General features: G+C 47.9%; 8 protein-coding genes across 8 annotated transcripts; 5 read left to right on the top strand and 3 right to left on the bottom strand.

Moving 5' to 3' along the window:
• Positions 1–910: 910 nt before the first annotated feature.
• On the top strand, positions 911–4,055 carry ATNIH1004_004204 (uncharacterized protein; the record flags this gene model as incomplete). The annotated part of the gene is made up of 4 exons (XM_033568874.1): positions 911–1,064; positions 1,127–1,813; positions 2,118–3,463; positions 3,531–4,055. 4 exons carry the CDS (start codon positions 911–913, stop codon positions 4,053–4,055), a joined length of 2,712 nt encoding a protein of 903 aa, XP_033427680.1.
• A 1,237-nt stretch (positions 4,056–5,292) lies between these two features.
• Positions 5,293–5,724, bottom strand: ATNIH1004_004203 (uncharacterized protein; the record flags this gene model as incomplete). Its single annotated transcript, XM_033568873.1, has 3 exons — positions 5,293–5,358; positions 5,423–5,510; positions 5,687–5,724. 3 exons carry the CDS (start codon positions 5,722–5,724, stop codon positions 5,293–5,295), a joined length of 192 nt encoding a protein of 63 aa, XP_033427679.1.
• Positions 5,725–7,319: 1,595 nt separating this feature from the next.
• ATNIH1004_004202 (uncharacterized protein) lies at positions 7,320–9,406 on the bottom strand (the record flags this gene model as incomplete). Its single annotated transcript, XM_033568872.1, has 2 exons — positions 7,320–8,987; positions 9,122–9,406. The coding sequence occupies 2 exons, from the start codon at positions 9,404–9,406 to the stop codon at positions 7,320–7,322; spliced, it is 1,953 nt and encodes a 650-aa protein (XP_033427678.1).
• A 6,293-nt stretch (positions 9,407–15,699) lies between these two features.
• On the top strand, positions 15,700–16,776 carry DMP1 (uncharacterized protein; the record flags this gene model as incomplete). The annotated part of the gene is made up of 2 exons (XM_033568871.1): positions 15,700–15,915; positions 16,039–16,776. 2 exons carry the CDS (start codon positions 15,700–15,702, stop codon positions 16,774–16,776), a joined length of 954 nt encoding a protein of 317 aa, XP_033427677.1.
• A 457-nt stretch (positions 16,777–17,233) lies between these two features.
• RPE1 (ribulose-phosphate 3-epimerase RPE1) lies at positions 17,234–18,209 on the bottom strand (the record flags this gene model as incomplete). The annotated part of the gene is made up of 3 exons (XM_033568870.1): positions 17,234–17,497; positions 17,588–17,839; positions 17,967–18,209. The coding sequence occupies 3 exons, from the start codon at positions 18,207–18,209 to the stop codon at positions 17,234–17,236; spliced, it is 759 nt and encodes a 252-aa protein (XP_033427676.1).
• Positions 18,210–19,557: 1,348 nt separating this feature from the next.
• Positions 19,558–22,518, top strand: ATNIH1004_004199 (uncharacterized protein; the record flags this gene model as incomplete). The annotated part of the gene is made up of 1 exon (XM_033568869.1): positions 19,558–22,518. One exon carries the CDS (start codon positions 19,558–19,560, stop codon positions 22,516–22,518), a length of 2,961 nt encoding a protein of 986 aa, XP_033427675.1.
• A 705-nt stretch (positions 22,519–23,223) lies between these two features.
• Positions 23,224–23,679, top strand: LSM2 (Sm-like protein LSM2; the record flags this gene model as incomplete). The annotated part of the gene is made up of 3 exons (XM_033568868.1): positions 23,224–23,237; positions 23,303–23,553; positions 23,648–23,679. The coding sequence occupies 3 exons, from the start codon at positions 23,224–23,226 to the stop codon at positions 23,677–23,679; spliced, it is 297 nt and encodes a 98-aa protein (XP_033427674.1).
• Positions 23,680–24,317: 638 nt separating this feature from the next.
• On the top strand, positions 24,318–26,909 carry ATNIH1004_004197 (DNA cross-link repair protein PSO2; the record flags this gene model as incomplete). The annotated part of the gene is made up of 2 exons (XM_033568867.1): positions 24,318–25,259; positions 25,308–26,909. The coding sequence occupies 2 exons, from the start codon at positions 24,318–24,320 to the stop codon at positions 26,907–26,909; spliced, it is 2,544 nt and encodes an 847-aa protein (XP_033427673.1).
• Positions 26,910–27,303: the final 394 nt, after the last annotated feature.

The following is a 27,303-nucleotide window of genomic DNA, read 5'->3' as shown; positions in this document are numbered from 1 at the left end:
GTTGTCTAATTGTCCGTACTTATTTCCTGCTGCCAGCGAACTGTCTCTTATCGAATATAATTTTGTCACTTTATGACACGTTCATTTACATGATGCATTTTGAGTGTCAATAACTTAGGTTTGATCGGGACGGCAAAAGAATCCGTATCACCTCGCTCTAATGATTTGCTGTTAACATTTACTTTTTATCAAGCACTATTCAATTCCGTTCTGGTACCTTAACTCAATGCCGAGGGCCGGGTGATCATGTAGATCTGTCAATATATCAGGAGAATTATCATGCTTAAGTCGGGCCACTACTCTTAGTGCAGTGGAATTTATTGATAAGATAGTACCCTTGGATGACACCATAAACTCCGTGAGGTAAAGAGTATCCCAGTCCATTGAGTTGCTCACTGCTTACTGCTCATATCCACGGGTGACAGTGCAGTGGCAAGCCCATCCATAAAAATAAACATAAAAACGGAAAGACATCATTCGCCTTCTCATAAACGGATACATCCGTAGTACTTCCGTGGTTGCAGTTTCCGTCAGATCAGGTTTCCTCCGGATATCGAACGTGGCTATATAGCGGCCATGCAGGCGTCATTTACTAGACATTTGTACTGCCACAAATTCATCCCCAGTCAGCCATTACAATCGGACCTTCTTCAAAACCGCTATACAATGATTGGCCTTTCGATTCAACAGGCTGAAACTGCCAGCCCCTATGAGCCGCTAATGCAGCCTTCTAGTTGGTGCATAGGACTGGCAAGGCTGCACAAATAACCCCCATCTACCCCAACCACTTTCTCATCCGACCTCATCAAGAAGATGCTGCCATTGCCAAAAGTTATCTCTTTATATGTATTTTTTGTTCGGTTAGAACAGTTGTATATGCTAGACTCTGAGCTGCTATTGTTGGCCCAAAATGCGACCTAGGAGCCGGAAGGATTTTGCGCTCGCGATTATCTGTGCCCTTACGCTGGAAGCCGAAGCTGTCGAAGCACTTTTCGATCAAACCTACGATCGATTCAGCATAAAGTACGGCAAACGATCAGGAGACGCGAATTCCTATATAGCCGGTAGGATTGGCGACCATTATGTTGTTCTCTGCTCTATGCAGGGAATGGGAAAAGAAGTGCAGCAAGCGTGGCATCAAGTCTCCGAGTCAGCTATACGGGAATCCAGCTTGCCCTGGTTGTTGGTGTCTGCGGAGGGACTCCATACCCGTCAAATGGTCAAGAAATCTTTCTAGGCGATGTCATTATCAGTGACTCTGTGATTGAATATGATTTTGGCACACAGTACCGGGGTGGGTTCCAGCGAAAGACCGGTGTCCAGGACACACTAGAGCGGCACAATCGAGAAATTCGGACAATCCTCGCAGGCCTTAAGACAAAACGCGCTCGTAGCGAATTTCAGCACCGGATGTTGCAGCATCTTCGCAAGATCCAGCAATCACAAGCCGAGTGGCAACGGCCAAGCTTTGTTGACGATGTCCTTTTTAGGGCCTCTTATCATCACATGCATTATAAGCAAACCTCTTCAGCAAAGTGCATTTGTGCTAATAATGCCTCACTGGATAATATTTGCAAAGACGCGTCAGCGAAACTGTGTACTAGTATCGGCTGTGACGAGAGTCAAATTATTCGTCGCCGACAACACGACGAAGCTGACAAGCCGTCAGTTCATATTGGAACAGTCGCGTCTGCTGATACAGTGATGAAATCAGGGAAGCACCGTGATGAACTCGTGAAATCAGACCGTATTATTGGCTTTGAAATGGAGGGAGCAGGGGTGTGGGATAATGTCTCTTGCACCATCATTAAAGGTGTGTGTGATTTGCTGATAGCCATAAAAACAACAAATGGCAAGCATATGCTGCAACAGTTAGGGCCTCTGCTATTAAAGCATTCTTAGAATGTTGGAGGCCTATCGCTGACGAAGGTTAGTAAAGAAACATAGCTGAGTCTCATGATAGTAACTAAATATAACGTATACGGATCAACCACGCAACTGGATGATCCCTTTTGGGAAGAATTTGGGATTCGTCGGCCGAGAAGACGAGATCGCCAGAACCGAAGAATTAATCACACAACAAAGTGGTCCAGCCAAAATCGCTATCTGTGGACTAGGTGGAGTTGGAAAGACCCAAATAGCGCTCGAATTGGCTCACCGTATGCGAGAGAGAGACGCCACATGCTCTATTTTCTGGATCTCATGTACCAGCTACGAGAGTGTTGAACAAGCATACATGAATGTGGCACAGATAGTAGGGATCCACGGCATGGGCTTGACTGCAGCAGATGCAAAAGTTCTTGTTAAGACATATCTCAGCCAGGAAAGAGCTGGGAGATGGCTTCTAATTTTCGAGAATGCTGATGATGTGGATATGTGGTTTAAGGGTAGCAACACCGCTCCGTCGCTTAGAACCTTCCTCCCTCAGAGTCCACATGGTCGTGTACTCTTTACCACACGCAACAGGTTGCTAGCCGTGAAACTAGCATCTCCAAATGTGATAACAATCTCTGAGCTTGATGAAAAGACTGGGCTAAGGATGCTTGAAAAAGCACTGCTATTAAACCATGTGCCTGTGGAAAAAAGTGCTGCTGTCAGGCTTCTTGAACAGCTAACGTTTCTTCCATTAGCAATCACCCAAGCTGCAGCCTATATTAATGGGAACGAGATCGGCATCTCTAAATATGTGGAACTTCTACAGAAACACGAGTCACATGTCATAGATCTATTGAGTGAAGACTTTGAGGATGAGTCTATCCAGAACCCCGTGGCTACAACATGGTGGATATCATTCCAACAGATTGGACGCTTGAATCAATTGGCTGCAGAATATTTATCTTTTATGGCTTGCATAAACCCACGCGACATCCCTTGGTCTCTACTTCCTCAAGCTACATCTGAGATTGAGGGCGTTAAAGCAATAGGTCTTCTTAAAGTCTATTCTTTTATTAGTGAGCGGGCCGGAGACAACTCGTTGAGTCTTCATCGACTTGTCTATCTTGCAACTCGGAACTGGATGCGACAGAACCAACAGCTTAGCCAACAAATAACAAAAACAGCTGATCGATTCGAAGAATGTTTTCCAGTTAATAATTCTAATAATAGGAAGCTGTGGCGAGAATATTTACCGCATGTCTTATCTCTAATAGAAGACGACGACTTTCAGAAGGAGCAGAAGAGTTATAGTGGTCTAATTCAGAAGACTGGGCAGTGCCTATATAGTGACGGGAGGTACAATGAAGCAGCTACGTTATTTGACGAAATTATGCGTATGCAAACACAAGGAGATACCAGTATCCCAACACTGTCCAACATGGCCTGGGCAGCATCAACATACTTACTTCAGGGCCTAGGGAAGGAAGCAGAGAAGCTATTTGGACAGGTGGTAAAGACCCACAAACCGGTGCTAGGGCCCGAGCATCCTAATACTCTACTCCACATGAACAGCATGGCATTATTATATGTAAAATCAAGGACGATGGAAGGAAGTAGAAGAGTTGGCATTACAGGTATCGGAGACTTGTCAACAGACGCTAGGGCAAGAAGATCTGTGCAGCTTAGCCACACTAGCATTGGTACATAAGCACCATGGGCGATGGACGAGAGCAAAAAAGCTGGAAATGCAAGTCCTGGAGAGACATAAAGAGATGCTAGGGCCAGAGCATCCCAGCACTCTGGCCATTATGGGTAACCTGGATACAACATCTAGATGTCAGGGACTATTGCGGAAAGCAGAACAGCTGGCAACGCAGGTGCTGGAGATCCACAAGAAGGTTCTTCGGCCTGAGCATCCTGAGACTCTGAAAAGTATGGGCAATCTAGCCTATACCTGGAAATTTCTAAAGGTGCAAGATCCCCTGGCTTTAATGGAAAAATGTGCTCAACTTCAGGATAAAGTCCTGGGCCCCTATCACCCCGCTACTGTGGCCAGCCGTGGCATCCTCAGTAGATGGCAAAAAGAGGAGAACTCGTCACTAAAAATGGCCATTAGACGGGTTCTGAAGAGCACCATAAATACCAGTAAGCCTCGTACTAAGCCTGCGGCTAAAAAGTGAAAACTAGACCCTATTCGTCAAATCTTTACTGCCTCTTTATATTCTTCTCAAGAATTCGAAATGTCACGCAATCGGATTGGAAGGTAAGCGCCTACGCTGAATAGGCAGGTGCCTTTGTTATAGGTGGAGCATTAAACCCCACTTGGGATACAGATGATTGGAATCTGGAAATAGTAAATACGACTCTCGCAACACCACCGTTCAGATAATTCAGGGTGAGAAAAATTGATTGAATGGGCTGGAATATTGTTGAAAGAGTGGGCGGCGACTAGGTGATGGGAGATCCACCACAAGTTAGGCAGCCAGATATCCCAGAAGAGATCCATGGAATGGGCGACGGGATAACCACGCACAAGAATCCGATGAACGCTCTGGAAGAAGAAGATCAATGAGGCCAGGCAATGCTATGGCAAAAGACGAAGGCAACTGAATTAGTTCCCTCTACGGAGTAGAGTTCGTGGGGAATGGACGGGAGTCTTGTTGCCTATCCCGCGCATCCTGCAACCTACTTTTTTGTGGCCCCTGGACATTTCTATTATTATTAATAATAATATTCAGTATCAATCCTTGGCTTGCCAATTAGCAGAAGCAAAAGCTAATTGCCAAGCAACTGGTCGCTTCTGACGATTCGTGGTGCAGTGGTACATGACTGCATGCCACTTGCAATACTCCTCCTTCCTACAGATTAAAAAAGCTTGGTATTCTTATTGACGATACCGAAGAAAACAAGACGTCATCGTTGAAGAGATCTCAGGAAATCGTCTTTGTACTTGCAAAAGCTGTATTCCTAACCTTTAGAAATGACGAGGCGCGCATAAACCCACTCCATGGAACGTGGAGGGAGATAATTAAAATTCAGAGGCAAAAACACCCAGAAAACGAGAATACGCAAAAAAAAAAAAAAAAAAAAAAAAAAAAAAAAAAAAACCCAAAAAAAAAAAAAAAAAAAAAAAAAAAAAAACCAATCCCAGGTACACATCTATCGCCGCCTTCGACTTACGGAGCCTCACAGCATGCGATATATCATATCATCGAGTCATATACCCATCTTAACGCTTGTCGCCCCCTCGGACCGTGTCGCAATCCCTTTAACACATTTCACAACACTCGATACACTCAAAGCAACATTCGCAGGTCTCTTCGCAGAGGAAACAACAGCAGAGGGTGGCCAGACTAAGAGAAAGACATGTATTAGAGTCATATCATCGGACCAGCGGGAGGAACACTCAAGGAACACTCACCAAGCACCAAGGCAGCCGCGGCTCTTTTTCTGAGTGGGTGGCGGTTGGGGAGCAAATGACATCTAAACCACTTTTTGTCAGCGCACTGAATTGTCGCATCACATAGTAGCTCGCATCGTAACATACCGGTGGACCTTGCGGTGGACCTGGCGGCGGGTAGTATCCCTGAGGAGGACCATACTGCTGGGGGTAACCTTGGGGAGGAGGTCCGTAACTATCGTAGAAAGCAGCGAGTTAGCATATTCAACAAACGAAGCCGAATATCTCTCTCCATGCGAAACCGATCCGGTTCACGATCAATTTATTCTTTCCCAACCGTCGCAAGGAGACCAAAAAGATAACGGGATCTGCCAGATCAAGAGCTGGAGAAGACCAGAAAAGTGCACTTACCCTTGACCTTGAGGTGCGTAGTACTGCTGTTGGGACATGGTGTGTGATGCGAGAGAAAAACTGTTGAAGAAAAAAAAAAAAGGCGTTATCGCACGAGTCAGCAAGAAAGTACAATCACCAAAGGGACGACAATCCGGAGAAACATGGAATGGGGAAGCGGTGCTCGTGGAAGGGCCAATAACAAGGTGCAGGCCATACCTAAGAAATGCCAAGTTCTAACGGACGGAAAGGGTGAAAGGTAAGGAGGGGGGGGTGAGGAGGGAAGGTGGAAAGGTGTCTGTCTAGGAATAAAAAGCAACCAGACGATCGTTAGGGGTAGAAAAGCAAAGGGAGTGGAGAAAAGAGAAGAAAGGATCGCTGAGTAGCGGCGTTTGTTGTTGAACGAGGCTAATCCTCTTCCTCCTTGCCGGATTCAAGGTGATCCCTTTTTTTTGGAGACCATCGAACTTCCTTGGATCTTCCTCTTGTTATTAACTGGACCATACTCGGACCTTCGATACCGACCGGCTCCGCGGCAATCCGTACAATACATATCCCATACGGTCCCGTTCCTTGGAGCACTCAAGCCAAAGAACATGGATTCAAAAGAAAAGAATCCCCAGAAAAGAAGAGGCAAAAGGCATCTCAATAAAAATTTGAATATGTTCCTACAATCTATTCACTATTCCTTTCAATGAATACTGGATTCCTTTATTTATTTTCATTTTTTAGGGAAATAGTAAACCACGGCCTCCACGAGACCGAAGATAAGTAAGATCAGTGAGCTGTTCCTGTCATTACAATACAGGGAACAGCACCGCCCCCATCCTCAGCCACAGGCCTGCCCTACTGGACCTGACTTCCCGCCCCTGCCACTCTCCAACTTACCATCACCGTTGCTTGATTTTTGATAGCGTCTGCGCAGACGGTGGCGGAGCCAATTGAGTCAAAGGTTAGCAGGCAACCAGCATTTCATTCCAGCGCCCCATATAATCAGCCTTCGATGGCGTTCATTCAGGGTCCACAGCATGACCCACGCCTTATCAAGTCAAGTCCAAGTGACTTGGTGCCGTCCAGCGGCCTACAGTCCTGGATGGTGAGTAGCAGTAGAGCCAGCTAAGTACCTATTTATCATGGCAATGGCTAGCTGGTTGGTAGCCGTCCCCATTGGGTCCCAGTCAAAGGAGCCCCAAAGAGTGTGCCTTTGCCGCCAAGCAAGACATTCACCAATTCAATATATTCAAAAGCAAATAAAAAGACACTGGAGTCTGGCCGCTTGACTGTCATTCATCACACATTATGTCGTCTCATGTCGCCTAGGGGAGGCGCCAGAGGTCCGATGCATCGGTCCCCCATAAGTTGCGTACGGTAAAAGGGAATTAAAGTATTGAAGTAGGAAGAAGAGGGGAAAGATAAAAAGGAGGTAAACGAAAAAAAGAAAAGAGAAAAGAAAAAGAAAAGAAAAGGGAGTCACGAGTGAGAAGATCACGAGTGAGAAGATGAAAAAAAGGCCAGCTATAACTCACATGGATAGAAAAGGAGAAAAAAGGTAAACTATGTATGGGTTCGAAGGGGAATGGGAAAATAAAAAAAAAAAAAAAAAACCCCTTATATCAACAAGTTCACAGATATCAGAAAACAAAGGACTATATAATCACACATACGAATCGATCTCAGGAGCCAGAGGCTGAGCATCCAAATAACAAGCGTCAAGTGACGAACCCATGTTCATCGATGGAAGTGCAGAAAAGGCATCATACCCAGTCATCAAGGTCGACTCCATCTCATGAGAAGACAGATCGCCGACTGACGCTGACGGTAACCCACCGAACGTCGCATCCTCTGCCGGCACCGACGATGGGGCTGCCGTCAGGTCGTCTCCTAGTATGTCCTGGTCAACATAATTTTGAGCATTCTCGACGACAACCTCTTCTTTCTGCACCATCCAGTGCTTCAGAACATCCATAGGTGGGAGGTTGCCACCTCCTTTACCGCCTCGTTTCTCACTGTCTTTTCCACGTCCACCCCGGCCACGCTGGCAAGGGTTGAAATGGGTACGGCGCAGATGAGCAGCAGCATTGTAATTGGCGCCATATCGCTTCCCATTCCGACAGGCTTTGCAGTTGGCCAGGAAGGTTTTGCCTGGGGAGATGTCGATGCATACCCAAACCTTCCGAACCACAGCATGAACTCGCTCGATATGTCGACGCAGCTCGTGCTCCCCATGGAAGCCATCTGGCTGGTCGTTGCACATCGTGCAATACGTCTTAGGACGCGGGGGGCGCTGTATTGAAGCCTTGGGAATCGCAGCCACCTCCTTAGCCGTCCCATCGGAGGATGAGATGCGTATCATTTTATGCTGCTCTGCCGCTTTTGATGGAGAGCTACTTGGGTCCACTTTGGGAGCAATGGGCCTAGCACCCTGAACAATCTGTTCCTGTGCCCTCCGAACAGCTCTCGACGGCTGGGAAAGAGAGTTGCTGCTCTCGGCAGACATGGAATGTTTCATCTCCACTGCAGGAGATAAAGACAGGGCAGAAACAGGTTGAGCAAAAGATGAGGTGGAAGGGGCAGAACAGGAGAACAGAGGCAGGGCTGAAGACTCGGCAAACGGGAAGGAGACAGGATCTAGATCCTGGTGAACAGATGCGAAGGAGGCAGAGAATGGGGCGTTCATGGGGGGTGTGGATGCCACGAAATCGGAGGAAGGGAATGGAAAAGAGAGTGTAGGGTCAAGAATCGGACCTGACGAATCAAACCTCATCATGCCCAAGCCACCACATAGAGAATCAGTGGTGGTGCTCCTACTCATTTCAACTGCACCCGCAACCGGATGGTCGGCCAACGAAGGATTTCCCAGTCCCGCCAGGCCGGATGTCAAATCGGATTTTCCTTGGTACTGCTGGTCGGGGACAGGCTGGGGATTTTGCCCAAGTCCAGTCGACGTCGAATCCGCAGAAAGTGCCATAGAAAGTGCCGAGACACCGCTTTGGGCAGGGTGGTCATCCAAATGTTGTTTGGCGTATTCGGATGGAGAGTACTCGCTGACGTGGTCAAAGCGACGCTTGGTGCGTGGAGGTCCAAAGGAGTGTCGGTATCCCGTCACGGCGGGGGTAAGTGACGGCCGGTGGGAAGCCGGAGTCTGCTGACTCTGCGAGCGGGCCATGGCCGTATACCGAGAGAACCCAGGACCTGAGAGAGGAGAGGAGCCGTCCTTCCGAGAATTCGACCTAGTCAGGTGCTGAGATGTCTGTGGTGCTGCCGGCGAGGATGCATGCGACAGCTCGCGCGTCAGATCAACGGTCACCGGGGGTTCCGGAGTCTGCCAATTGTCAATCCAGGGACTGTTGGCGGGAGAGCAAAGAAAGGAGGGGATGCAGTAGCTCAGGAACAGGATGGGTGGAATACGCAAGGTGAAGAAGAGGCGGGATCAGAAGACCAAGATGGATCACATACGGTGACTCGTCGTTTTGTCGGAGGGAGACCAGAACCAGGTAAAGTCCGGGGAGTATCCTGCCGAATCCTTTTCCCAGATTTCTCGAGAGTAGAGCCGCCGTTAAGGATGCCAGAACTGGGGACTGGGCGGTAGCTGTTGCTGGAGGAAGCTGTAGCCGGTATGAACTGACTTAACCGTTGACCCCAGAGTTGATTGCGCTCTGCTTCCGAAAGGTGGGAATGCCGATCCAAAAAAGCGTCCCGATACCCAGAGATGGCCCTTGTAAAGAGTTCGTCGTCAGCCATGGTGACAGCCATATTGGCGAGATGCCCGCTAAATGACGCCTTTCCCACGAGGGGCGAGCAAGGGTATAGAGCTGCTATCAGTAACAAATGACTACAGGGGGTTTTGGAAGAGGTGGCTCTCTATATGAACTGAATCAGTATATGTTGTTGCACAAAATCAACCAAACGAACAGAAATAATAGAAAATAGTGGTTTAGAAGAGACCAGGAAGGAGAGACTGACGAAAGAAGCAAGACTATTTCCGCAATGGGTGTTGTGACGATGTCAGCGGGTGCACGGCAGTTAGATAAAGTTGCGCCGTTGACACACCGAAGAAGAGGAGAACGAAAGAGTAGGCTTGAGTGTAGGAGAGAACGGGAAAGAAAAAGCAGAGGCAGAGGGGGTATAAGACTGCGAGGACAGCAACGTGACGAGACGAGATGATGAAAGAGAGATGAATGAACGAGGGAGGGAGGAAAGGGGATATCAATATAATGGGGGCTAATATAGTAGGTAGTTCACAGCCCTTCTTGGTCAAATGGCCCGGCCTGCATAAGGTGAATGAAGGAATTGGGGGAGGGGAGAAAGAGGGGGGTGTGGTGTGTGCTAGGCAGGAAAGTAGGTAGATAGGTAAGTAGTAGTATGTCGGGAGAAAGTCTCTCTGAGTACGAACGAGAACAAAAGATCCGTGGGAAGAGCAGTCAAGCCTGTTAAGTCAGTCAATCAGTCAGAAGGCGCGTAACTAGTGAGATTAGTCGTTGCAGCAGTAGTTCATGGAAGTTGAACTTGGGAAACGACCGGGGTGGGGATACGGTCTGTGAGATGGAGGGAAGGATTGGCCGACAGAGGACCAGCAGTCCATCTTCATCATCACCGGTGGTTCATCAGTGGGCCAGGATGGGATGAGCAGCAGAAGAAGGTCTGGAACGCTTCGTTCTTCCCGTCGGGGGGTGGCCAGTGGTCAGTAATTTTTTTAAAGATTTTATGTTTTTTCTGTTTTAGTTTTTTTTGCCCATACTTTTCGCTATGATTTTCTAATTTGACAGTTGACCTTTTTTTTTTTTTTTTGGCTCCCTCATTGCCTGGCGGTGATAATCAGGGCACTAGCAGGCAGTGTCTGAAGTTAAGTCCAAGCCTGGGGCAACCCCCAAGATAGAAAAGGTCCGAGAGAGGTGTCTGATACAGTAGACAGGTAATATGATTTCAACTGTGCCCCGAGGAAGGTACAGAAATACTACTTTGTACTCGTAGGTATCAATTAAGCCAGCCAAATGAAACTTGTGAATATGAAATTTCGAAATTGGAAAACGGAGGACAAATAATATGGGAAATATGACACCCTGACAGCAGGGAGCTGGAATACAATCTAGATAGTACTCCTCTAACAGGCAAGTTTCGGAACAGAAAATGAGAGAAAAAGAGAAGGAACACGCCCCAAAGTGAGGCAGCGAAACGGATTGCGCGGTCCCGCACCCGCACCAGCTAAAAGAAAGAAAGGACGGATACGTTGAATGCCCTGATCAGTCATCAATCTGTCGCTAACTATATTACCGCAGTAATAATATCGTAAAAAACAAAATGAAAGGATTCCCTTGGCTGTGTCGGTGGTAATATTGATTTCATTATTTTACTGATATACTAGATGCTATTATTAGGTAGGGGCCAGTGGTTAACTAGCCAGTTAACTAGTTAGGCAGTCAGACAGGTACGGAGTACAAATTAATAGTAGATACTAGATTGAATGGTGTATCTCTGAGATACGTCCTCCAAGGGTAGCTAGATACGAGCTAGGTAGAGAGCAATGACCAAGGGCCTCTTTCTCTAGGCGCCTACAGCGGCCCAGCCTTGGGGACTCAAGGCTCCTGGATTTTCTAGGAAAGTTTGAATGCCTTAGGCTAACGATACAGTGTGCTACAAACTACCTCTTAATGGTGCTGGACAACTAAACTATCCCAATTTTCCCACGCCATTCGGGTCTCAGCTGAATCTTCCCCCATCGACTCGAAATCTGCCACGTCGTTTGGACTACACCATTCTGGGTTGTCTCGCCCCCATAGTCACAGTTAGTCTCCTAACTATGTGGATTGGCTATCTTAACTGAGTTGTAAATAATCTTCTATGTTCACAGTAGATGATGAGATGACCATATTTCCTAGATTGTCAACCTTCTTTTGTCAGTTGACGCGTATCTAAGGGTATGGAGGTGAGAAAATTGGTCCTCGGTAAAATCCTCAAGTCTAGTATCCTCATACTTTTTCAAGATCGGACCAGTTTCTTCTCATCAGGCAGCAAGGCGTCCGTTGTGTTCTTTCATCCTTATCTTCCAAGATGATAAGGCTATCAGGTCAACAGTAGAGTTACCTACCCACGGTACGATCCCGCAGTACGGAGTACCACGCGGAAGGCATCCAAGGTTCAGTGTCTGCGACTGGCCGTCCCACCCGATCTGAGAATGGAGCGTACAGCTGCTGCTGTTACCCACTTTCCTTGGGTGAAAGGGTTCTGTCACAGGGAATTTCTGCTGGGATTCCTGATCTGTCATGGCTGTCGCCCATTGCCGGCGGTGGGTGGACGATCTGTACACTATCGACATTGGAATCGATCATTTACAGGTGGGGTGGGGCAACCAAATTGAGGGCAGTGATATCACGTGAATTCCACGTGATTCCTTTCTATTTCCTGAACACAGCGAACAGACGGCTTATTGGCGGGCGCTGCTCCGTATCCTAGTTATTATTACACACCACTTGGCGCAATTAGAATCAGGAAGGAAAGTCTATCTTTCTCTGGTTGTCTGATGATATAATGGGTGCCAAGTTTCCAGCGGTCAATCTTTCATTCCGCCGTTGTTTCATCTATCCAAGGCAAGCATCCACCACCAGCCCACAACTAGGTCACCGCTCTTCTATATTGAATAGGCGATAGTACTTTTCAAGCGGCCCAGATTTAGTTGGTAGCGAAAATGGAGACACCTTTCCAAGATTCAACCATACAGCACCCATTGAAGCGACAATTAACCCAACCCACTCGGGAGAGGTAGGTCATTGTTCTCCGATACCCCTCTTCAACGAACTCGGAGGAAAGTGCGCAACAGACTCCGTTTGCTCTACCACCATTGATAATCATACTCTGTATGTGGGGGAATTGGCTCTCCCATCTGCAAAGTATACATCGTCGAGGAAGAGGTGTGTTTGACAAACTGAAGTCCAGATCCGAAGAAAGTCATCCTCATACTTACACTCCTACGCAACATTGCATCATATCTCTTGCCGACAATCCGAGATATGTTATTCATGCCAACCCAATCATATATATTGGTATAAGGAGTGTGTACATGTAAGGTACAAATACAGACTCTTTGCAACACACCTTTAAAATAGGCGCCATCAGATAATTACAAAAAGCCAGGAATGTCTTCTCAAAAAGTACTGCATTTGACAAATGAGGAGTCAGAATTGCCGGGTGGGACCACTAGAGAATTGTGATCGCTGTGTCCCTGACACGGAAGGATGATAGGCTGAGGATACTCCAGACTTGGGCCGCTAGTACACACTATCTGTGATTCTATGCAACTATGCACATTTGTACGGAGTAGAGATGGGCTAATTGGAGAATGAGAACTCCGTTGGGGGTTGTCTCAAGAAACGGTCTTTAGTACTCCGTATAGACTCTTTTTTTTACAAAAAATGAGCGTAAAGACGGACGCGAAAATTATTGCCTTAAGATATATGTCCTTATATTTCTCCATGTAGGAGAAAATAATTTGAGATTGTAGAGTTCATACGTATGGAATTTCAGACTCCAAAGATCGACTCGGACACCTGATTGGCGACTACTCAGTACATGATCCGAACACGGAGTACGGAATACCAATAGGCAAATTCCATCTTCAAAAAAACGGGGGTGGAGTGAAAACATACATACGGAGTTTCAGTAATAGTCTAAATAGATCTACTCCTCTACGAGTGCCACTCATGATAGATGTAAATACCTCCTGAGGTAAAATGATCATGGCAACAGACACAATGCAAGACAATCCAGCCTTGCCTAATACTTGTGTGTGCCTTACAATCCCAAACCCCTGTCATAGGAAAATGGCTCGGGTCCGGACCGAGCATCTGGTTGTGCTGGATTCAGACAGCCATCATTATCCTTGACAACGGGATAAAAGCCATAGAGTTGCTCTGTACTTCGTACCTACCTCATAATGGAAACAGGCCATAGATCCAAGTAGCCAGGCTGCGTCAATGCCCCAATCTGACCACCATCTTACTTGGACAAATTGATCCATCTGTCCATATGACTAGCCACATGAAACGAAGAGATGGATAGAAACTTAGAAAATATAAAACAGAAGGGCTTGGAAACTCTACCAATCAGACACGGATACCTCTCACCTCCCTCAGCCTCAAACCCACTGTCGGAATAACATGTGTGCCAGGCTAAAGCCAAGTACTCCGTATATTGTCGCGATAAGCCACAGTGATTAAATCGTACTCCCAAGCTCATATGGCTTGGGTATTTTGCCCTCCTGGTTGCAGTCGACTGCGAGGGATACCACTGGTATTGCTGACGCGTTGACAACAATCTTTGAGAAGGAGGGTTTCGTTGCCCGTATTATCGACAAGGGTGGCATTATTGGGGTTCTAATTGGCGCATCCCGCCGGTTGTGCTCAGACCTGGCGCGGAGTCTGGGATCGAATACTTTATGTTTTGGTTTCATATCGGCATTAACGGGGAAATTCGGGCATTCGAGGCTGTATCGTAGCAAACATTTATGACTTGATGGAGTGTCTTGTGATAGATTGAATAGAGCTAGCGACAGGCTGAATATTTCCATAATGGGATGTGATAATGCAGTTGGCAGAGGGGACATTGAAAGGGAAAAAAGATATCTTAATCTGGAGAATACATCTATGGTTTCATCACACTTTTATAGAGGCGTTCAAGCTGTTTGAACGGCAAATATTGACCACTGTACGTGAGACATATCCTATTGGATAATACTCGGTGAATAATAGGACATTGAAAGTGTTTATTGAATATCCATATATTGTGCTTCGTACTTCATAGCTTCTGTTTTGCTTATTACTACTAGATATAGGAGTATATATGGGATACCATGTTTCGCCAGGACCAATATTGATAATTGGTTTTATTATAATTCTTGTTAGTTGTTCATAGAAATGTCGTGTAACTAGGTACTTAGTGATTTAAGAATCGAACCCTTGAATGCCATACAAATCTAAAGCAAATGCCAGTATCAACAATCTCAAATAAACTATTCCGATCCCAACACGATGACAACTAACCTTACGGAGTATTCAAATTTAACTATATACTCTATATTCCACTCAAAGTAACCCCGGAAATAATGCAAGGTTTCTGATTCTGAATAAAGAAAAGTATCAGTAATACTATTTGTGCCAAATGAACAAGACTCATGTCAGATATGGTCAATTATTGACCCCTTCGTAGGATGAATGAAAGGGTGACACATTATGTAGATGCATCTTCAATTATTATGCTGATCTCTAGTCATTATTTCAAGTCTAATATCTTTAACAGCCTCATATTATTTTAAGCATTCGGTATATTGCGATCTGTGTAACAGGCAGATGCGAGATGACTGTACTCCCCGTACGGAGGACTAGAGTAAGAAGTGATGATTGTGATCAGTCAGGAACAGCTCCGAAGACAAGTTACTTCGAAAAGTCTACAATTAAGGAGTACATAGAGTTAAAATAACAGAAAAAGTTCGGGACATAGGGATGACGAGAGGAAACCTGATTTGCTAACTATTTAGAGATAGATAGATGACATCAGAGTAACCTGATAGTAAGCTCGTCCGTTGGAGCAATAATTCCACCCAATTGCAGCAAGTTTCAGTCAGGAGTTTGGAAACCGTGCTCACTGTGAGTGGGTGGAATAACCGACCTGACGTCAGATTGCCACCATGGGTATTCTACCGTTGGGGTAAGACCGCACAGGACAGTGATATAATAATGGAGCGGGGTATATAATTGCAAACGACCTGGCTCCTCTTAGCCGGACATGAGATAGTTAGGTCCGTGAGAGAGATTCATGGCCTTCCCAACCTGCCTTGTTGCTGTCTCTTGAGACACGTGACCTCGCGTGGACCAGCCACGTCATACCCGCGAAGGATTTCCCCCGGGAACAAAAAAGAATAGGACTTGAAGAAGCAACGCAGGCACACTCCATCGCCCAACTCCTGGATGATCATCTCTTCACCGTATTGTTTCTGCTGCCGACCTCGCGTTTCTGCGCTTTTAATTTGTCTCTTTTAATCCACAATGTCCGATTCCACCCTCTATCTATACACCTCCCTTACTGCAGGGTCGTCCCATATCGTCACCGCCACTGCGCGACTGGAGACCATTCTGAAGGCCAACAAACTCCCATTCCGAGCAATTGATGTCGCCACCGATGATGCAGCCCGTAAGCTCTGGGGACGTCGCTCTAAAGGCAAGAAGTTGCCTGGTCTGGTGAAGTTCGGCACGGTGGTTGGCGTACGTTACCCTTAACCACCTTTTCTCTCTGTGGTGGGGGGTTCTGGTGCAGGGAGCACATCGATTCTGCGTCGTCTCCGTTCCTGCTGTAGCTTGTGGGCACTAACGGTCTGAATAACGTAGGACCTAGAGGAAATCGAAGAATGGAACGAATACGGTGAGCTGAGGATGCAAGTTGACAGCGTCGAAGACTTCGATAGTATGCCGGCTACTAGTTATCCAGCTACCACTGCCCAGGCCGACACGACGTCTGCTGCTTCAACACCCACGGCGGGGGTGTCCACCCCAAAGCAGAGCACCATCAAAATCCAGAACCTTCCTTCCAAGGAGACCAAGAAGGACGACTCCATCGCGGTTGCATTGCGCCAAGCCGGTGAAGAGGCGGCTTCCAAGGCCAAAGAGAATGCTCGTGGGGATACCAAGGCCGAGACGACTGCTGCAGCTACAGAAGAGCCCGGCCAGCAGCTGCCTTCTGTCGCCGGCGAAGAGAAAAAGGAAGGAGTTAAAGATTCTGTATGTCAGAAATCGTTAGCTCTGGGGACTGCAGAAAGTCCCAGGCGACCGCCTCTTGTAGTGCCAGATGTTGCCGCAGTTTCCACTGCAGATATCCGTGCTGATAATGCTGAAGCTCTAGGATTAATAGAACACCACCGGCGCTCTGTTGTTTCAGCCACATCCTCGGAGGAGCAAGAAAAGGTAGCACGGGATCTGCGCAAGTCCATCTCCGATGGCCGTGAAGAGATTGTCGTGTCGGAGGAAGAGCGGACGGAAAAGGATAATAAGGCAAAAACCGTCGAGGAAGATTCAGAAATTGGTGAGGGTGACAAGACCAGAGAGAGCACAAGGGTTAAAACACAATGACCGACTTCACTAGTGCGAATTATCATGGGCTGTTAATACCAAGCCTGGTTAGCTGTGCTTCTGGGTTGATGAATACGATCTGGCATCATGTTTGTTACTTTTGGACCATTATTGTTTTGTAGAGATACCTATTAGCTGCAAGTGTTTGGTAATTTGAGGATTCTTCAATTCCGGTGTATAATTATCAAACCTATACCGTGTATTTTGTCCCATCAACATCAAAAATTAAAATAGCAAAGTGCAGACTATCTTTCCATCCCATATCTTTTTGGCTATCACATGCGCGGTCGTATTAAACAATAGGGAATAAATGAAAAGAAAAAAGGGGGCGTGCATGAAAAAAAATATATACTTGAAAAAACATAAATAAAATAAAAGGGCATATATTAAAAGTATCTTTAAAAAATCACAGGAAAAAAAAAAAAAACCGCCGAGTCACATGGAAATACAGCCCTTTTCAAGCCTTTCGGTGCTTGTTGACGGCCTCACGAAGCTTCAATATGACGTCGGCAGGGTCCTGGGCACCAAAAACAGCCGAGCCAGCGACAATCACATTAGCGCCTGCTTCTGCAGCTTGATCTACCGTCCCGAGTCCCAAACCCCCATCAACTTCAATGTTTAGGTTGGGGTATCGTTCACGTAGAGCTGTTACCTTAGGCAACTCAGAAGCCATGAACTTTTGCCCGCCAAAGCCAGGATGTACTGTCATGACGAGGACCATCTGTTGGAAAGGAAAACAAGTCAGTGCATGTACAGAAACAAGAAAGCAAGGAGTAAAAAAAAAAAAAAAATGCTTGGTGCTGTCGCTCACATCAGGACGCTCTTTTTCATCCTTATTCTCCAGAATATCCCACAGTACATCCACTGGTGTGTCAGGTTTGATAGCTATCCCAGCTTGCATTCCCTCCTCGTGAATATATCGGATCAGTTCTTTCGGGCTCGTCCGGCGGGTAGTTGTCGTGTCTGCAGGAGCAGTGGCTGCTACGGACGAGGTGGCCGCTTCGTAATGGAAACAGTACAGATCGCAGCCGGCAGATTTAAAGTCTTTGACCCATTTATGCGGCTAGAAAATATGCATGGGATGATCAGCGGCGGGAATCACCAATTGTTCAGACGGAACGCTCGGATAGCAATTGGGCAGCGAGGGAGCATGCAGCGACTTGCGGGTATCATGGAAGGACGTGTCTCACCTCCATGATCATCATATGGCAGTCGAAGGTACCCTTTCCATTGGGCTGGGTTGGGCGGTCGACATGAGATCGAATCTTGGTGACAACGGGAGCTCCAAAGGTCATGTTGGGGACAAAATGGCCGTCCATGATGTCGACATGCAACCAGTCTGAACCCTGCTCAATTTTGGTCGAACATTCGCTCCCTAGGGTTCCGAAATCTGCACTGAGAATGGAAGGAGCTATAATAGCTGGAGGAGACATGTTGGATGGTAATATTAAAAGGTCCTTGGAGCTATATACGAATGATGGAAAGATGGTCGAAAAGGTAGGGTTTGGGGAACAAGGAAGGGAAGGGAGGCAGGACAGTAGAACACAAGATGACTTATGTACCAACACTGAAACAGGAGTGTGTGAACAAACAACAAAGAGATGGGGTAAAATGTGGATAGGCGCACTCCATCAGAGGGCAAAAATTAAGCGGCCCTTGATATCACCGCCATTCCGGTCTACGTCAGTCCGGACAGCCAGATTAGGAAAGCATATATAAACGATAAGGGCTAGGGCCAAGACCTTCACGTGGAGAGGGCCGGTGGGGCGCATGAATTGGGTCTCGACCTTGTTCCAGAAGGGGTCACGGGAATTGAAATTCCTACTTAAAGGCTTACCGGGCCTCTCGGCTGCAGCCTCATTGGCGTGTTTCCTGCTCACTAAGCACCTAATAATGCCAGTTCATCCGTTCAATATCCGATAGCTGGTCGGCTGACCATATGTACCGTTTGTTGGGCGGCACAAGGGTCGGAATGCCCTTTTTCGTCCTTCCTCGCTGAGCTGACAGGGTCAACAATCGACTAGGGGGTTCTACCATTTACTCACCGTGCGCACCCCTCTCCTCGCCTAATAATACCCCGGCAATTATTCGCGTTCTATTCAAGGGAGTGCGTGTTGAGGGGACAATCATGGTGTTCTCCTAGACCTGCATTTCACTGATCGTCGTCCCTCCCGGAATTTCCTTTCTAAAGATAGAACCACCCGGCGCTTCCAGCCTGCCAATCACCAGTCCATAGCAGGCGGTTCTTTGCAGCCCCCACGCTGATTGGTATCTACACCATGTGAGCTGTGCCTGCTGTCACCTTTCATGAACCTGTTAGAGCCTTGAGACGTTGAGGGCGACGCGCCGGCCATATCACGGCCAATGGCAGCAATTTCAAGGTGTCCATTTCCAAGGATGTTGCCCCACAGTGAGCTTCTGCACCGATAATGGCTGGCGGGTTCAGCGCTTCGATCAATCCAACCCCTCTTCTGTGTTCGTCCTTGGGGATATATACCAGAGCCACGCGCAACTGGTAGAGATGTTCCTCACCTACTCCTCGCGCAAGCTTTCTATTTCCTGTTTTGTCGTTTGGGTGTGTTCTTGTCAGGCCCTACGCTCTGGTAGCTAGGCCATCGTTATTTTGTCTTTCTGTCTTTACTATCGTAGACCCGTTGACCGGTGTCGAACGCAATCGAGATACCCCTAGAAGTTGTTTAGTTTGCAGTTTCTGGTAATTTGTGCGTCTTGCAATCGCGACGAAGGACAAGAGTCTATTCCCTACAGTAACGCCAAGTCAAGATGGCATCGGACACCCCGCGATCAGCAAGATGCCCACCCCTTCGGCAGGCCCGAGGGACAAGACTTAATACGATAATGGAGGACTCTCGTGAAGCTCTGTACGCAGAGAAGACGGACAGCCGCACGTCTCCGTCTAAGCCAAGTGGTCAAACACCATCGTTGAAATTGAAAACCACTGATCTTCAGCCGCCGTCCAAATTGAATCGTCTCTGGTCGCCCTTATCCACGGGATCTCTCTCCTCCTGTTCGGATACTGAATGGCAACATCAAATGCGAAACCTGAATGATTTCTACGATACCACGGATGATGATTCAGACATCAGCGATGAGTGTACATCTTTTGCTAGCACTAGACCGACAAGTCTAGTGACCCCTACGACGAGAGATTCAATGGTTTCACCACTTAGTCGCAATCGCTACCCCAGCCTCACCATTCCATCATCAACAATCTGGCCATCGCTCCATGGTGCCCCCAAGAGTTCACCTGTTCCTCCCACTCCGCCGCCAAAGATACCAGTTTCTCCGGCAGCCTTGTCGATGCTCGCACGCTCGGTACCAGCTGTGCATGCTCCCCCTTCTCTAGATGGCAGTGTCTCCTCCGACCAAGTCTCAAACATCAGCGCCCCGGCAACTCCAGATCTGCAATCTCTTCCAGACACCGACTGGAATGCTCAAGAAATCCATGTCCATCCGGATTTAGAGGAGCCTCAAAAGGTGGACATCCAAGATCCAGAATCAATCTCCGATATGCAGAGCATCGAAATCGCAATCGAGAATCCCGACGAAGACTGGCAGCAGGTTTTGGGGAACTTTCCTCAAATACCCAATCAAACAACGCCGACCTCTCTTCACTTTTCGTCTGAACCCACACGAGAAGACACCCCATCAGATGGAGGCTTGTTTCTACCAGAAGATGCTCTGGCAACCTTGAGACACATTCAGCTGGATGGGTCTCCAGATCCTTGGTCAGAAACGTCTGAGAAGAATGAAGAGATGTGGCAGATTGAGGCACTACCGGAACGGCCTCGCAGCGCCGATGACGCGACACCAGCATCAGATATATCTGGATACAGTTTTAGTAGGCTCAGCATACCTTCTCCCGGTGGTTTCTTTTCCTCCCTGGGCCCCCGAGCACGTCACACCTGGTCGATCCCTAAAGGATATAGACCCCCCACGTCGGCCACTGCTGAAAACTTCTACAATGTACCTTTCGGTCGAACCGAAGGGGAGGTTGTTGAGCAAGTGGTTGAGTGCTTCGAGCAATTGACTGAGGAGCAATTGACAGCTGTGTATGACCCAAGCGGACCACCGACCGCGATCAGGATCCCGCCCGAAGATAGAAATGAAGCGTCGGACCAAGTTGAAAGCCCAGTGAGCGATGGCGAGGATGGTGTACATGAGATCGTGAGGCCCGGTTCTTCCTGTGAGGATGACGAACGAGACGAGAATTACGAGTGTGACTTGCAGAGAAAGTCAATGGCGAGTCTAGACAGGACTAGCGTTTGGCTTGCAGCGCAAGCTTCCTACCTTTCGGCCCTTCATGACACCAACCCCGTCAACACGCTAGACGTCGAGGATGATGACCAGGTTGATACTGCTGAGGATGAGACCCAAGGAATTGGCCAAAAAAAATCTGTCCGTTTCGCTGAGACAGTTCCCGAAGCCCCCAGCTCTGGTCCGTCCGCCCTGGCGAGTAAGGATTCGATCTATTGGCGAGGCTTCCAGTTCATCCGTCAACAATCAAACAACCGGGATACTTTTTTGCATCGCAACACCCGCTTTGACGCTGTCCAGTCCATCAGACTTGGCTTGACAAAGCTACACACGGGCTGCCTATTGGGTAATTACGAGCTAGTTCGTCCGGGACGCCCTCCCTATAAGGGTCCTTTTTCACAGGCTCCCCGCAATTCAGTAATTGGCCCTGTCTTGGCAGAAAAAGCCCAGTTCTCCATGCTTGAGAAAGAACAGTTGGTTCTTTCCCAAATTAGTCAGCCTATGTGGGCCATGGACGCTCTGAGATATCTTAATGGCGGCAACATGATTGCCAGCCCGGCTCTCAAGAGTTTCACGCGATGCCCTGCATCTAATAAACCTTCTCAAAGCCCCGGCAGCCGCCACATTAGAGTTTTAGACCTAGGGGGCCATGCTTCTTGTGAGTGGGCATGGCAGCTTGCACATGACTTTCCCAGCGTCAAGGTCTACACCGCGTTTACGGAGCATCAAGCAGTCAATCATGGCATCAAAGGTCCCTCAAACCATCAGCAGGTGTCTGTTCCATGCCTATGGAAATTGCCGTTCCCTGACAATAAATTTGATGTGATCTCAGCTCGGTCGCTTCCTGCTCTATTGAAAACGGAACATCCCGAAGATGAGGACCGGGACGAATATGACCTCTGCCTGAAGGAATGTTATCGCTGCCTCAAGCCTGGAGGGTACTTGGAATTTTTCGTAATGGATGCAGAGATATCTCATGCAGGGCCATGTGCGTCTGCGGCCTCGACTGAATTTGCGTTCAATCTGAAGACCAGGGGCTATGACCCAACACCGACGAAGAAATTCCTGGGTCGCTTGCGAAATGGAAGGTTTATCGGTACCAAACGTGCCTGGATGTTCTTGCCGATGGGTATCGAGCCTGTAAAGCCTCAAGTACCGAGAGAGACCCCTGAGCCTCGAGTTAAGAGCCAAATCGACGAGTACGAGGCGGTCCATGGGCCAGTTGGCAGTGTGACAGATGTCGCCAGCGTGACAGGTCTACTTGGTGGTTGGATGTGGGAGCAATGGCTTGTCAAGCTTCAAGTTGAGATGGGTCGAGAACCGCAAAATCTTCTTGAAGGTATTGGAAGTGTGTTTGATGAAGGCCGCAAGAACGGTGCAGGCTGGACCTGTTTGACCGGATGGGCCATGAAGCCGAAATTGAAGCGGAAAGCCCAAAGGGGATGCCCGAAAAGTAGCAATCTTTAAGCTTCCGACTTACGGTATGACTTTTGCTTCTGCCTCACCCTCCTTTGCCTTTCCTCTTTTTCTCTTCTCTTTTTATTTTTTTACCCATCTTCATCTCTTTATCTTATTCTTCCATTACCTGGAGTATATGGAGCCACATTCTTGTTGTGATACCCCTGTGCCGCCCTGGAGGTGAGATGTAATGTAATAATTGGACCATCGTATGAGATACCTTGATGATATTAAATGGCATATGTGGGAAACAGTTGATGAGAAGAGGAATCAAATTTGATTTTAAAACAGTTACATAAACATAATAATATACACAGCTTACAGGGTAACAACACCTTAAGATGCTGCTCATAGTGTTAGGCATTTTATTTCTATTCTACGGAGTAGATATGTAGTATAATTTATATATTCACGCTTCTCATTTTACTACTCAGGCCTATCACGGTAAGCCACTCGAATATAGAGCTTGGTTTTATACAAGAGAGCTGCTGTGGTCCTCACGTGACCGAGTTGAGATGCCGACGACAGATGTACCGTACAATATCACATCTCGATATCCCCTCCATTAACTCTCGTCCCTTGTGTATTCCCCCCTCCAGCTGGCGAGGGTCACAGAATAATTATCGGCGTTAATTAAAACAATTATTTACAAGTGTGGACAATAGAAATTGAAGAGGAAAAAATCCCCGACCACTCTACCGTGCGACCATCATCATGCTCTTTTTCAGGTCGGTCCAATTCCGCATATTACACATTGATAGCGTTAGTTTACTGATGATTTCAATTCCTGCAGCTTTTTCAAAACCCTTACCAACCAGACCGTCATAATCGAACTTAAGAATGATATTCGCATCCGAGGGACTCTAAAATCGGTGGATCAATACCTGAATATTAAGCTGGACGATGTGGATGTTTTGGATCTGGACAAATATCCCCACCTCTCCTCGGTAAAGAACATGTTTATCCGTGGAAGTGTGGTGCGATACGTGGTACTTCCACGGTCGGAGGTTGATGTTGGTCTTTTGGAGGATGCTACACGAAGAGGTATGTCATGCCCCTCAGTTTTCCTTTTTCCCCCTTCTTTCGTCCCTTTCTCCTCTATCTGAAGCGATCTTTTTACTTATATATGCTCATACAGAGGCTGCAAACCAAGCCGGAAAGGCTCGATGAACCGAAACCACCTAAGCCTTTTCTTTATCACGATGCGATGTTGCGATTGCGATTGCGTATGCGTATGCGGAACGACCTTTCTACTTGATCAATGGCCCCTAAACCAACCAGTGGAAAATCTAAGTCATAGAGGCGGAATGAATGAATGGGCTTTTACAATATGGGTCAAGAATCGAAGATTGTTAATCGGGCGCGCAGAAAATGGGAAGGGGTTTCTCTCAACCCTGATCCCAGAGTAGATATGGGATTCTACCCATCTGCGGATGACTACGTATACCTCAATGCATGCAGGACTGCCTTTATTTGGACGTGTCTTGAAATTCTACACCAAAGAAGTATCTACCTACGCATTGAAGCTGCTCACACGTAATTCCGTAATTTATTCATTCACGTGACCCCGCGTTGTTGAAAATGGCGATTCGCCGCGCCGCGCCTTGCCCCTAATGTCTTTTCCCCCACTGGCCTCTGTTGCGTCCTGACCAGACAAGATTCTAAGATGAGGATGCACAGGGCTTGCGCATAATGGACATTGAGGACCTATAGAGTATCACACTGGACAGTGCACTATATTCTCTACGGTCGGTTGGTCATCGTTGCCGCTCTTTTACATGTAGGTTCCCTACGTTGGTGGTTACAAAATGTCAGGTTCCTTTTCGAAGAAGGCCCCGACACCATCAAAAGCTCCTTTGGGCTCCAAATCCCGGGGTTCCGTAAAACGAAACAGCAGCCTCCTGAATTTTTTTCAGAAGACGGACGGTCCGCCACAGGCTACTTCACGACAGTCCCGAATCACGCAGTTCGCGACGAAGTTAGACCGTTCTTCCAAGAGTGGAAATACTACGCCCTCTCTCCGGAGAGAGGCTAGTTCTAAGTCAGTCAACAGCGCCGGGGGGTTGTTCCTGGAAGATAAAAGTGGAAGGGGATCACTATTTGGGGGAACTGTGGCTACTGAAGAACTAGAAAGAGCAAGGTCGCGGACGCCAGATGATATCTGGGGAGAAAGGGATATTGGAGAATCAGAGGTGCCAGAGGGTGAGAAGTATATTGAGAATGGATCTGCTGTTAAGAGGCGGAAGATGGATTGTTCGGTTGACCAGAAAGCACATAATGATTCGGATACAGTCTGTACGCCTCTATCCACGAAAGATCGACATGTCAGCGGTCCGTTCATTGATGAATCCGATAGCGAGGACGACCTACAACCATTTGGGGAATTCGAGGAAGGAACAATGGATCCGAGGAAAGAAGACACGGAGGGCAAAGAAAAACTGACCGACATTGATAATAATGAAGACCGGGCAAACAGTAAACGACCTACCACCGTCGTCCCACCATTGGTAAGAGAAGCCATGAGCCATATCGCAGATGATGAATATACGAATTTTGACGATCTAGAAGAGGATGGATTCAGCGGAGAAGATGAATTTTTAGACCAGGAAAGCGAACTTGAAGAGAATGGTGTGGAAGAGGTTATTTGTTGTGGCGATTCCACGGCTTTAGAGAGAGGTGATACGGATTTCAGGGACGAGGTGTCTACATGCCCAATATGCCAGGTTGAGCTGTTTGGCCTGAATGAAGCTGTAAGTTATCAATGGCTCGCATGATGGCCTTTGTTTCTCATGGTTTAGCAGGATGTGTCAGTACATGTGAATGATTGCCTTGATGGAAAGCCTAGCGCCATTCCACCGAACATAAAGCCAGAGGTTTTACAGGAAGATTTACGACCACTGGCACAGCCTTCTGTGGCAAAGCCGGCGCAGAAAGACCCGTACTTCCTGGACAAAAGAAAACCAAAAACAGGGACGGCCTTTTCAAAGCTTATGGCCGGTAATGCCGAAGACACCGCATGGACCACAGCGGCAGCACGGGAGGTTGCGTCCCGTGGGAAACCGGCGCATCAGCGTACTTGTCCATTCTACAAGATTATCCCGGGACTTTCTATCTGCGTGGATGCATTCCGCTATGGGGCAGTTGAAGGGTGTACTGCCTATTTTCTCACCCACTTCCACAGCGATCACTACATGGGTCTGACAGCCTCGTGGCGACATGGTCCCATTTACTGCAGCAGGCCCACCGCCAATCTAGTACGCCAACAACTTAAGGTGGACCCCAAATGGGTGGTAGACCTAGACTTTGAGAAGAAAACGGAAGTACCGGGAACCAATGGTGTGCAAGTGACCTTGATCGAAGCCAACCATTGTCCTGGAAGCGCATTATTTCTGTTTGAGAAACAAATCGGTTCTGGCTCATCTAGAAAGGTCCAACGAATCCTCCATTGCGGTGATTTCCGAGCATCCCCAACACATGTGCAACACTCGCTCCTCCGCCCAGAGACCCTTGACCCCAATACGGGTCGAAGTCGACAGCAATGGATCGACGTTTGCTATCTTGACACCACTTATCTCAACCCCAAATACTCGTTTCCTAGCCAAGAAGACGTGATTAAAGCGTGCGCTGACCTCTGCGTCGGCCTGGACCAAAGCTCGGGCGATGAGTTCGGCCAGATGGTTCGGCAGCCGCAGCCTGTGAAAACAGGGCAAGGGAATATGATGAGTCGGTTTATTTCCTCCGTGACGGGATTGAGCAAGCCGCAGGGCCAGGGCCCTGGCGCAGCTGGTCGACTACTGGTGGTGATTGGGACGTATAGTATTGGCAAGGAACGCATCTGCCTGGGTATTGCACGTGCTTTGAAAAGTAAGATCTATGCCACGGCGGCCAAACAACGGGTGTGCAACTGTTTAGAGGACGGGGAGCTGTCGTCACTGTTAACAGACAACCCTCTTGAGGCACAGGTACATATGCAGACACTGTTTGAGATACGAGCCGAGACGCTGGCAGACTATTTGGACTCGATGAGACCACACTTTTCTCGCGTAGTCGGGTTCCGTCCGACAGGATGGACCTACCGGCCGCCAGCCGGACGAACGATGGACAATCCGCCAGTGTCGACGGTGCTCCATTCATCACATTGGAGGACACCCTTCACGGTCCAGGATCTGGCGGCTCAGCGCGGGAGCACGCGGGAGAGCTCGTGTTATGGAGTGCCCTACAGCGAGCACAGCTCCTTCCGCGAGCTGACTATGTTCTGCTGCGCACTCCGGATCGGACGAGTGATTCCCACGGTCAACGTCGGGAGTCGAAAGACTCGGGAAAGCATGAAGGGGTGGGTTGAGCGGTGGGAAGCGGAAAAGAGAAAGAGCGGATTGTATCGATGGGAGCAACCGCCTTAAACGACATGGTGTATATAAGACAAACAGCTCCTGTATATTGCACATATTTGCATACTGAGAGTGAATGCAACGCAAAGGCGGATTTCCTTGGCCCATGATTCTACTCCATGGTTATAGTCTGGGTGGTTTTATCTCTAAATGCGATCGACAGTCGTGCCCCAGGCTCCTACACCGCTGTCAGCCACCCTTTTCACGAATCGTGCGATAGCCGGGCGGTGAGGGGGTCGGGCACGTATGTCGGCTGCGATAATCTGCTACCCCAACCCCAGACTCCCGATTTCCACACCCGTAGCAAGTGATTGCCTCGGGGACCCCTCACCATCGTCCCCTCATAAATATCAGGCAGGAGGACGGCACACACACTCTCTCTCTTCTGGAGACAACTTGGCAGGGC

This window comes from Aspergillus tanneri, assembly GCF_003426965.1.
Source record: "Aspergillus tanneri strain NIH1004 chromosome Unknown AapTan_3_pilon_pilon_pilon, whole genome shotgun sequence".
Classification (NCBI taxonomy): Eukaryota; Fungi; Ascomycota; class Eurotiomycetes; order Eurotiales; family Aspergillaceae; genus Aspergillus; species Aspergillus tanneri.
Note: the sequence above shows the minus strand (reverse complement) of the source record. Positions and strands in the feature narration are given on the sequence as shown.